We start from the raw sequence: 10845 nt of genomic DNA, 5'->3' as shown, positions 1-10845 counted from the left end.
GGGGGGGGGGGGATACTAGTTAGTGTGATGTTGTAAATCCACTTAAGGCCAAGGCGAAAACACCCAATTGCAGTGGTGGTGTGTTCATAGTATTCTGAGCCCTTCACACATACGGTCTGATGTGGTTCTCAGCATGAAATACCGAATGGAGCGGAGGAGGGCATAATATTACAGAAGAAGTGGATCATGAATGTAAATGGTAGATGGGACAGTCGGTGGAACGCCCGGTTCAATACAAGATTTTCCTCTCGGGAACTAGAGAAATACACTTATTGAGGAGGTCAAATCGGTGGTAAAGGCTGTTGTATAGAGTGTATTGTTGGCCCACCCGTGGAAGAGCAATATTTAAGGAGCTGAAAAAAAATTACTGAGTCGGTGTTTGATGGAATGGAAAGTTGACGTATGCTTGACACCATTTCTGTCGTTACTGAGTTCGTAAGCCATAACCCCTCTCTGAGAGCGTGGCATTACTTGACGCATTGTGACCCACTGACTTGGATGATAGGGGCAGTGTTGATGCGTGTGCAACACCTTGTCCTATTTCCAAGGTTGTAGGTTGGGGTTAAAAATTTGTCACGTATGGTTTTTCCCCCTATATTTGGACCATCCTCCCACTTTTGTGCGTACACGTGCACATCCTCTCTGCTGGTTACCGCGGCACGACGTGAGCCAAAAACTTAGGTTTTAGTTTGTGAGATATATCGTTAGTAATTCTAACAAGGACGACGCGTTAATGTTGAGTTTTGATGTTATACGTTGAAGAGACTCATTGCACAGAACGGCTTTATCGCCCTTTAGTAGGTGGAAACAAGCTCTGAGGATGGATTGCCCCCTTTGATTTCAAACACCTTTTTTCGTTTCCGACACTCATCAATCTGCGTATCAATCATGCGGTTGCCTTGAGAGTTGTGCTCTTTTTCTTTCTGTGCTCACTAAGGGCACTGACACCCGTACTCTTTTTCTCAAGTGTCACATGATGATACTGAAGCGGATGTACTGGGTGCTCCAGTCGTACAGTTTAGAGGGATGGACCTCCATCGTAACCCACGTGAAGCAGTCGGGGAGTCTTTTTGTTTTTTCGTGTGTGCGTGCGCATATGTCTATTCAACGGGCAGCTGCACTTCGCAGCTGCGTAGGTGTGAAGTTTTGAAAAGAAATTCATATTGTAGGTTGAAATTACCTGTACCACACTTTCTTTGGTACTTACAGGACGGCACTCTGTTGATGACAAAATTGACTTGTAGATTAACTGTATGGGTCCGCGTACACTTAGTGTGATCAGCCATTATTTTTGGAACTGGTGGCGTTGGCGTTTGGATCCTTTCAGCTATTGTTTTTTGGATGCACTCAAGGTTACTGCAGACTTTGTTCTTCACAACCAAACGTGATGCTCTTGAGACTTGAGACATTCTTTGACGCCAACCTCTCTTAATAGAGAACAGGTTAGTAAGTGGAGGGCATCCAGCCATGTACAAAGCGGGCAAAATTTCTTTCTGTTAGATGTTCAGATTTGCCGATGGGAAACCTTATGTGCTTGTGGAGAAAAATCTTTTGTGCTGTTGACGTTTTGTGTTACTGACACGCTGGTGAGGTGCAGTTGTCGACGTGTGCGCGTGCTGCCGCATGTCAATCGTACTGCACTTTGATAGGGACATTAAGACATATCGGTTGCCCGCCGAGCGCCAGGTGAGATGATTACCAAAACCCACATTTTACCGTTCCAGAAGCTACGTGGAAAGGAAGACAGACGGTTTCTATATCTCGCACGGGGACTTAGCGTGCGACAGGGTTAATTTTCTATAGCACAGTTACTTTGCCCTTCGTTAATGCTAGTATTTTTACGTCAGTATCACGTACTAGAACTCATTGATGGACTCCACCTTACAAGAAGAATGGTGACCCATCATTTTTACATGTGCCTGACGAAAGTTGCTGTGCTTAATGTTTGCCACCGCATATGCGTGGGACACCCGCACGTACAGGCATGCTTTTTTTAAAAATTATTCTGTGACTATTTTGTTTCAACACATTTAAAGATTTGTCTTTAACCTCCGTTACATTTTGTTTCATAATTTTTCTGCTCGAGGTATTACCCTAGGTCCGCAGTAAGAGTTGAATTTCGGTACTTACATTTCCTTCCCTTTTCTTCGTAACGCGGTACTCTGCTGAGCATATGCTCGTTAACATTGTACCTCATTTATGTGTGCAACAAGTGGCTTGTAGAGGGGGGGGGGGTGTTAGGTGACTTCAAGAATTATGTCTGCTTTTCTTGCTTGCCATTGTTCCATTACGCCGTAATTTTATGTTTTCACACTTGTACTTGTTTATTAATCTTCCACTGCACCTTCTGAGACCCCAAAGTCTGCGTGTCCACATGGTACCTGTTCGCTCCGCGTAAGTTGGTTGGTTACTTGCGAATGAATAGACTGCACTCCACAGGCATAATAGACTGCTATGAAGGATGACCTGTTCGCGTCTTTGTCGCATGCCCTCGGAGAAGTTAATAAATGCTTATGGTCAGTCAGCTCCCCTCAGGACACAGTGACGAGCCTAATGTTCTCATCTGTTCCCCGTCATCGTGAGGAACGTTCGGACGAATGCACTTATGCATCCACGGTAACTGTAATAGCCAGTCTCAATGATCGTTGGAAGGCGTTGTTATTGATCTTTCCTTAACTTTCCCCTCTGTAGACATCCATGTGCTTCCGTTGCATGCGTCGAAAGGGTAGGAAATTATGTATTGTTAACGAGGTGCCATACGGATGTATACGTGCATGCACAGGCGGAGTGTATTGAGTATGGCTCTTGCAATGGACGCTGTGTGCGGGGAAAGGTTGAGCTGTGACTCCTCCACGTGTGGTGTATTGCTGACGTGACGGATTACATTACTGTTTCGTGGCTCCTCTTATGCATTGAAAGCTTGTTTGGTTCCTTGTTATTGAGAAGCGGGGTGCCTAATTTTCCAGCTTTCTACGTTTAGCAGGAGCTATGGGTGTGTGTGTGTGGGACCGGGTTAGAATTGCGTGGGCCTGACCGATGGTCTTTCTTTACGGTGTGTTTTTGGTCCTGTGACCGTGTTCCGCCAGTATAATGGAGCGCTGTAAACTTCCGTGGTTTGTGCTGAGCTGTAGGTCTCAGGTGGGTGGACGTGTGGAAGGACTAGCGCATTTCACTCGTCTTGCGTTTGGTGTGGTGAACCAACTACACGTGCCCTCGCTACTGTGGTCGTATAGGGCCAGCATTATTTGTGTCAAAGGGACCATACCAGTCCCCTGTTGTCGAAGGTCAATCGATGTTTGTAAGGTTGGGGACGTAATAGTGCACCCCTGTATGATCTCTCCCCCCGTCCAGTAAAATTCATTTCCTATTTGCGATAAGCATGTACTGCGTTGCTTCAGGTACTTTTCTTTCCTTTTACCTTTGGCAGCGGTTCCGGATATAAGGGAAGCAAGAGGAAGGGTTTGAGGCTGTTCCAGGAGGAATTGTGCAGGGGCTGGAGCTAACCTGGTATTCGCTGCTGTGGGGTCAACTTGCTGCTGGTTTGGATCCGACATGCGGCTGGCGCGGACCCTTCACCATGTGGCATCAGCAACAACTGGTGGTGGGCAGATGTTAGAGGGGCTGGTGAATGATGGACCAGAGGTTGCTCACAAGCAACACGCAAGCTTCACGCCCTTCTCTATTCAGCCGTGGCAGGCACGTTGCGTGGGAGCTTCGCGCAGGAAGTTGCTGCCGCAGATGTTAATGTACCATGGAGCGCGCCTGGGCCCCCGTCCCCTTATAATTCTTGATCATTCCACTAAAGGGGAAGCGGGGGTTGCGGAGGCGGCAAGAAAGTACGAATCAATCCTTTCCCAACTTTCATGGGACTATGGCGCAGTGTATATCCCACTACATGCCCAGTGTACAGATTCGTCGAAGGACTTGTTGGAGCAGTCCTGCCAGCGCATATGTGCCGTAATGGACGCGCTCGACGTGCGGTGGACGCATTTCTTGACATACTCTTATGGTGCCCTCGTCGCGGTGCGAATGGCGTCATCTCAGGAGTTTCCCCACCGCGTTGGGACGCTAATGTCTCTAGATACCCCATTAGTAACTCGTGAGCTTCTACGTAACATGGAGCAGCGGGAGGACATTGCCAAGGCAGAGAGGGACATCAATGTTCCGGAAGATGGTTTGGCCTTTGCAAAACAAGCTCTTCTTTCTTCCCTTGAAGGGCCGCTGCCCTGTCCGGCTGCTGAGGATGAGTCCCTGTACCGTGACTACCTCTTCGACCCTAACAGAATTTTCGGCGCAGGGGGTTTGGTGCGTGACGAAAGCCGGTACGTGCCACTGAAGTCTCTTTTGGGTGTTCGGCATCCCGTGCAGTTGATTGTTCCCTCTGCTAACCCGCTGTCGGACGCGGCAGCTCACAGTGAAGTTTTCGGCCACAGGCGCCCTGCTGTGGTGAAGTGCTGCCAGCGACACGAGGACCTTTTCAAGGAGAGTGCGGCAAAGGAGGTTGCGGGAGTGCTAGGTGCGTGGATGCGACGCTTTGAGCCAGATTGCTTTATCTCAAAACGGTATGAGCAGGCGGCGAATGAGATGGGTCAACTTATGTTGAGCACCGCCCAGGTTAGCTCCGAGTCTGCGGGTAAGGGTGGAGGGGAACCGCGGAAGAAGAAGGAGAAAAAGAAATCAAAGGCGTGAAGATGAAAATCTACACTCTCCCGACGTGTCCGCGTCCGTGTCCGTGGCGCGTGCGCTGAACTGCATTCGAGACTTTTATTTCTTTGGCGTTATGATGTAGGTTTGTTCCCCGCGCCCAGGCCCAAGAGAATGCGTCTGTAGCTTACGGCAATTTATGCCTGAAGGAGGAGCCGCATTTCGGTCCGCCCAGTACTCGCACCGCATGTAGTTGAATACTGAAACACCTCCATTTTTTTTTTGTGGAATGATGTGTGTCAGTTTCATCTTGGCTGTTGTCACAGCAGAGTGAAGAGAAAAAGAGAGTCCGACAGGGGACTCAGGTGTGGTGATGTGATGGCACATTATTGTTTCTACTGGAGGGACTTATCGAAAATCATCATTTCTTGAGGATGTATCGCCCCGTTCTTTACTTTTCGTAGCGGCGTTAGGAGGCATCTCAACAGGCATTTTGTGGATCGCGTATTTTTTAGACGTTTTGTCATTTCTTGTTTTTCCCTTCTCTTTCTATGTGCCCAAAGTGAAATTTCAGTAAGCACATCCTCTCACACACATACATATATAGTGCCGGAGGAAAAAGGCAATTAAAAAAAACTTTTCAACCAATACGAAAGAAAAAAAAAGCGTTTTGGTGTTGTTACCGTAAGGTGGTTACCACTGTGACTTCAGTGGAGGAGCTAAGGGGGAGTTAACACGAGCAGGGGCAACAAGGCAAGGAGAGGGTTTGTGCATCATGCTGGTGGAATGTTCGGAAATAAAGTACCATGCTGGTCGCAACGGAGCGTCAATACAGCCTTCTTGTGACGAAACAACACCCGACAAGGTGCAGAACGCTTTGACGGAGAGTAGTGTTGTCTCACGCAATTCTCGAGATCACCCACCGTCGCACCAAGATTACTTCTCCGCAACGGGGTGGAGACGCACAAAATTGGACGGGAAGCCACCACAGCAACTTAATCATCTAACGGATTCCAGTCTTTTACCCCCGCAGAGGTTGACATTAACTAGGTGCTCTAAGGGTGTTTCAGTGAGACGTGCCGTGCCCTCCGCTGCCGCCACCAACTCTGTCGAGGCCGCCACCGTCTCCAAGACACATATGAAGGTTGAAGCACAGGTAGGCCAGGTCCCGGCTGACTTAACAACTCACGGTGGTAGCGGCAACCATGCTTACAACGGTATGAGGGCCAGTGAGGCACTCAGGAGTATGCATGAGAGGTCAGGGTTGTTGCTTGAAATGTCTCGCAACAAGTTTCCGAGGGCCAACCAGGTGAGGCGGGCGGCACATTCCAGATCATCCAAAAGCAAAGTCCGTCATACCTCTGCACCCCCATCAGGAGATTATTCACGCTCCGGTTTGCCGGAGAAACGATTTGGTGGCCCTGCGTGGGGCTCTGGGAACGATGAGGATAGCGGCAAGTCCACTGTTGCCGGCCGTATAGCCACCCTCAACGCCGATGGGGACTCCAAACTGGTTGTATTGCAGTCCGATACGATCCGGCGTGACGGCGAGAGGGTTGACCGTGGGGCCCCAGCTGGCGGCTCGAAGGTGATGTTGCGTCGCGGTCGTGCGCTCCCCCCAAGTGATTATTTTTGGCAACACGAGCGGCAGATGCGGCCCCGGGCCCAGTTGCACGCGGCTGACGCTTTCCAGCGCGCGAATGCCGACGTGGCGACCGTCCCGCAACTTCTGACGGAGCATCCCGCACTTCCGCAGGTTTTGGAGGCCGCGCTTGCTGATCACTATTTGGCATCGCTGATGACGTGCCCGGCGTCCGAGACGGAACGCATTTTGTCAGTTTTTACTGCAGGTGACGCAAAGGAAGTGTTAAATTTTCTCCGTCGGACGTACGGCTGCGGCTCTGCTGGCACTCTTAGCAACGGTGCTGCGTCTTTGATTGCCAAGGGACCGCAGCAGCAACAGGAGACGGCCCGGCCAACTGAAGCGCCATCCCGACGTCGAAGGAAGCCTAGTGGCACAGTGCGGACCATCAGGCGTCACAACGTTTCATGTGCAGGCGAGTCACCGGGGTTTGTGTCGCCGCCTCCAAAGCATTTTCGGGCCTTTTTAAAGCACTTCACCGCGGAGGTTTGCATGTCGTTTATGGATGAGGTCTGTATTCTGTGTCGTGCTCGCAGCGACAGGGTTTGGGCGGAGTCGCGAGCGCTACTGCTCCCCGAAGAGGCCGTCGTCTCGCACTATGAACAGGAGGTATCGTCACTGCTCACGCGGATACTGGCGTGGACGGAGAAGGAGTTTGCTCGTGTGGTGCCTGTGGTGGCGCGGTTGGCGAAGCAGTACCTGTTTCTTACACGCCGCGAAGGTGGTAATGTTTTACAACCCCAATAACAGCAAAGTGGAAATGTTTGAGAGGAGTTTTTGGATGGCGGTATTCGCCTGCAGTAGGCAGAATGTGTTTGCATCGCATACACGCACATCTATACATATAGAGAGCTGATGGCATGGTGGTACGAGGATTTGGCTATGTTGTGTGTTTTGATGTCATGCTCACTGGAAGTGGCGCAACGCAGTGTAGAGCAGCGACGAGGGTATAAGTAGGAAGGAAGCGAAATGATGAGCGAGAAGATAGAAAAAGGGGGGATGTGGGTACTAAATGAAAATAGAAAATAATGATGACGATTTACCATTTTCCCTGCTTCGAACAGGGGAAGTATTTCTTTTATATTCAACTCTCTTCTCCCTTTGGGTTGGTAGTCAGTTTCGGCGGTGCATGTGGGAGGGGAAAAAGACAGGAAAAAAAGAAAACAAGCAACGAGGAGCCAAAACTAAACAAAATACAGCGGCATGTCCCCAGCGGAGCGCGTGGCTAAAGGGGAAGAGTAACTTTGTGCTGTGTCACATTTGTGTGATCGGTTCTCTCAAGGATTTTTTTTACATTTTTTCGGTGTGGTTCATTAACGTTTTGACCTCCACCCATTTATGTCCTCCCCTGTTCACCTGTTTTACTTTCAGTTTATTTTTGTTATCCCTTTCATTGTTATATCACGCCCATTTGCCTCGTTTGTGGTTATTATTGTTATCATTACCATTACCATCATCATTACCATCACAATTACCATTATTGTTACTATTTTTTAAAAAACCTGTGCCACTCTCTCTATCCTCTCTGTCCGCATGTGGGATCGAATTTGACGCTTTTTTTTTTTGATGGGAACTTTCGTTTATCTATTTATTCACCTCCAGTGTACTGTCTTCATAACCCAACCAGTCACTCAAGGGAAGAGAAGAGGGGGTCACTTCCTACCTTCTGTCTCTCTCTTTTTCCAACTTTTTTTGTAAACGGAGCCGAACCAAAATAACTATCAAAAAAAAAAATGGACGAAAGTGAAAGAAAAGCCGCACTTGGTCGGTGAACGAGCGGGGGCAAGCTCTTCCTTTTCGGAAAGATATGCGTATTATATGTCTGTGAAGGGTGAAGGTGAGGGAATACTGGTAAAGCAATAGTGTAAAGGGTGATACCAACAGATAATGGGAAGTGTAAACAAACGAGAAATGATAATGATAATATTGTTGAGGATTTTGGTTGGAAAATAGGGAGGGAAGGCACCGTTCATGTTTCTTTTCTTTTCTGGGGTGTGCGAGTCCGAATGAAGCGATAACCGGCGCTCACCCGCGCCAGTAGACGTGTAAACGAAATGGTTTTATTTATTTATATATATATATATATACATATATATGCATCTCTATCTATCTCTCTCTCTATATATATATACATTTATATAATGTGTTCTAATTTTTTGATGTACATATTTACATGTTTATCTGTATATATGTGTGTGCGCGTATTGAGGGGCAGTAGTTGGAGGGGGCTGAGAAGAAAAGAGAGGGAGGGATAATCAGAGAGGAAAGGAAGCTGGAGAGGCGAAACTAGATTAAAGAAGGATATGTGTGAGGAAACTGTAACTGATGGTGGGAAAATGTGTGGTGAATTGGTGAGCTTGTGCCTTACTTATACACTCATATGCTCGTAACGTTGCGTGTTCACATATTTGTATTTATGTACATTCAGGTACACATATATTTGTTCGTGTGCCTCTGTGTGTATGTGTGTGTGTGTGTGTCTGTGTGATATAAGTGTAGATGAATTCTCCTCTCGTTCATCGTCATGATGATGATGATTAGGGAGGAGGAAACGTAGGAAACAAGACAAAGTAGAGAAAATATGATGGCGACGACAATAAGGGGAAGGATACATACGCGTACACATACACATACACACACATATATATATATATTTATTTAATTGTGAAGGAAGCGGGTAGCGGATCAGTTTATATCATAAAAGGGGAACATGACAAATTCTCGAATGGATAAAGTTTGAAATGTGACATAAGTGTGTAATTGTGAGGAAGACGAGAAGAGGACATGCGTTTGCGTCTTTTTTAACTCAGAGCAAAAGCGTGGAGCGTGTGCGTATGTGGTGATGTTAGGTTCCGTTGAAAATAGGAAAATAATAAAAAACCATTCATTTATTTTGCTTTATATTTACTTCCCCCTCTCCTGCTATGTTCCTTTTCTCTCTTGTTCCATATTATTATTTGTGTGTGCCTTCTTGAGTGTGATTCATAAAGCCGACCCCACAACTCCTTGATCCCCTATCCCCATCCCCGTTTTATTTATTTTTGCCTTTAAAAATGTGTGTATACATAACTTCATTTATTTTTCTATGTTTAAATGAAGTAATATGTGAATAATGTAAGCAAATGAATAGGTATATATATATATATGTATATATCACGCATGTGCTCGCTACCACCATGGGGTAACTTTAATTTCCCGCCGCTTTTGTTATTTGCTTTGCTCCATTGTTTCATTAAGTTATTTGTTGATTGATCTATTTGCTTGTTTGTTTGTTTAATTTTTTTTGTTGTCCACTTTCAGAATCAAATTATGTTTAAATTAAATAGCCTATAAATTAATTTGTGAAAAAGTGGCTGGGAACCAAAAGGGGGAGAAAGAAAAAAAGGGGAGGGTATGGGGGAGAAGAGTAGGCGAGGTGCGTAATGAAATAAAACAACGACAAATAACCGAAACAAAAACAACTGGGAGCTGCTTTTCCTTGAATTTTTGTTCTGTTATTTGCTTTTTTTTCTCACATTTCTCTTGGTCCCGATTCATTTGTGTAGCACCACTCCATTTTGCTGATTCTCTTGTGTTTTCAAAATTTCCCACAAACTCGCTCCTGTTTTTTTCTTTGTTTGCTCCTTCACTCGCTTCGTGTATTCCTGATGGGCGTTGCGCCAAACTCCTTCAACTCCCTTCTTCAGGAGTTTGAATCCGATTTTATTGATCCACCGTTTCACTTGTCATTGAAATTGCTGTCACGCATATATATATATATATATGCATTTCATTCTCATTGCATCATACTGGTGCTGTATCGCTCGTACATTCCTTTTTGACATTCGTTTTTTTAAAAAATAAACTGTCCAAACGACAAAGGAGCAAAAAAAAAATAAATAAGGATATATATCGCACTCCGGAAGGTAATACCGATACCGTTTGACGAGTAGTGGCCGAAAGCACAATTCAGCTTATACATTTGTTTATTTACGTTGTAAACGGTAATTCACAACATCGTTCCGGTACATATGAGTTCTGCCCAGTTTGAAGCCGCCACAGAGTTCGTTCGCTCGCTCCCAAAGGACGGCCCGGTTCAGCTGACAGATGCGGAAAAGTTACAATTCTACGCGCTGTTTAAGCAAGCGACGGAGGGCCCCGTGACGGATCCTCAGCCATGGGCTGTACAGTTGGAGAAGCGGTCCAAATGGGATGCCCGTAAGGCCATCAGCGATATGTCAAAGGAGGATGCAATGAAAAAGTACGTGGAGCTGCTCGTTGAAAAGACAGCCAACACGGCCAACCCGTGGAAGCCACCTCAGTAGAAGCTCTGAGAGGGGATTCTTACAATACGAGCGTGGCAAGGGGGCGTTGTGTGCTCGTGTGCGAATGAACGAGGAGGGTGAAGGGAAGGTGAAAACGAAGACGATGGCGAGAAATAGACGAAGCTAATTAGAGGACGCCACCTTCTGCGTGACGACGATGAGAATAAGGGATGCTTACTCATAAATGAGCATAGTGAAGGTGATTGTGATATGGTGGTGGCACCCGCACTCGTTTCTTTTTTTTCTTTCTTCTGC

At 46.7% G+C, this 10845-nt stretch overlaps 4 protein-coding genes across 4 annotated transcripts; all 4 read left to right on the top strand.

Moving 5' to 3' along the window:
- Positions 1 to 3552: 3552 nt before the first annotated feature.
- On the top strand, positions 3553 to 4689 carry TEOVI_000608400 (Alpha/beta hydrolase family, putative; the record flags this gene model as incomplete). The annotated part of the gene is made up of 1 exon (XM_067223675.1): positions 3553 to 4689. The coding sequence occupies one exon, from the start codon at positions 3553 to 3555 to the stop codon at positions 4687 to 4689; it is 1137 nt and encodes a 378-aa protein (XP_067079776.1).
- Positions 4690 to 5419: 730 nt separating this feature from the next.
- On the top strand, positions 5420 to 7033 carry TEOVI_000608300 (uncharacterized protein; the record flags this gene model as incomplete). The annotated part of the gene is made up of 1 exon (XM_067223674.1): positions 5420 to 7033. The coding sequence occupies one exon, from the start codon at positions 5420 to 5422 to the stop codon at positions 7031 to 7033; it is 1614 nt and encodes a 537-aa protein (XP_067079775.1).
- Positions 7034 to 7298: 265 nt separating this feature from the next.
- Positions 7299 to 7853, top strand: TEOVI_000608200 (uncharacterized protein; the record flags this gene model as incomplete). The annotated part of the gene is made up of 1 exon (XM_067223673.1): positions 7299 to 7853. One exon carries the CDS (start codon positions 7299 to 7301, stop codon positions 7851 to 7853), a length of 555 nt encoding a protein of 184 aa, XP_067079774.1.
- A 2443-nt stretch (positions 7854 to 10296) lies between these two features.
- Positions 10297 to 10590, top strand: TEOVI_000608100 (Acyl CoA binding protein, putative; the record flags this gene model as incomplete). Its single annotated transcript, XM_067223672.1, has 1 exon — positions 10297 to 10590. The coding sequence occupies one exon, from the start codon at positions 10297 to 10299 to the stop codon at positions 10588 to 10590; it is 294 nt and encodes a 97-aa protein (XP_067079773.1).
- Between the last annotated feature and the right edge of the window lie 255 nt (positions 10591 to 10845).

The sequence above is a fragment of the Trypanosoma equiperdum genome (genome assembly GCF_001457755.1).
Source record: "Trypanosoma equiperdum strain OVI genome assembly, contig: ctg_1924, whole genome shotgun sequence".
Lineage (NCBI taxonomy): Eukaryota > Euglenozoa > Kinetoplastea > Trypanosomatida > Trypanosomatidae > Trypanosoma > Trypanosoma equiperdum.
This window is presented reverse-complemented; position numbering and strand designations above follow the sequence as displayed.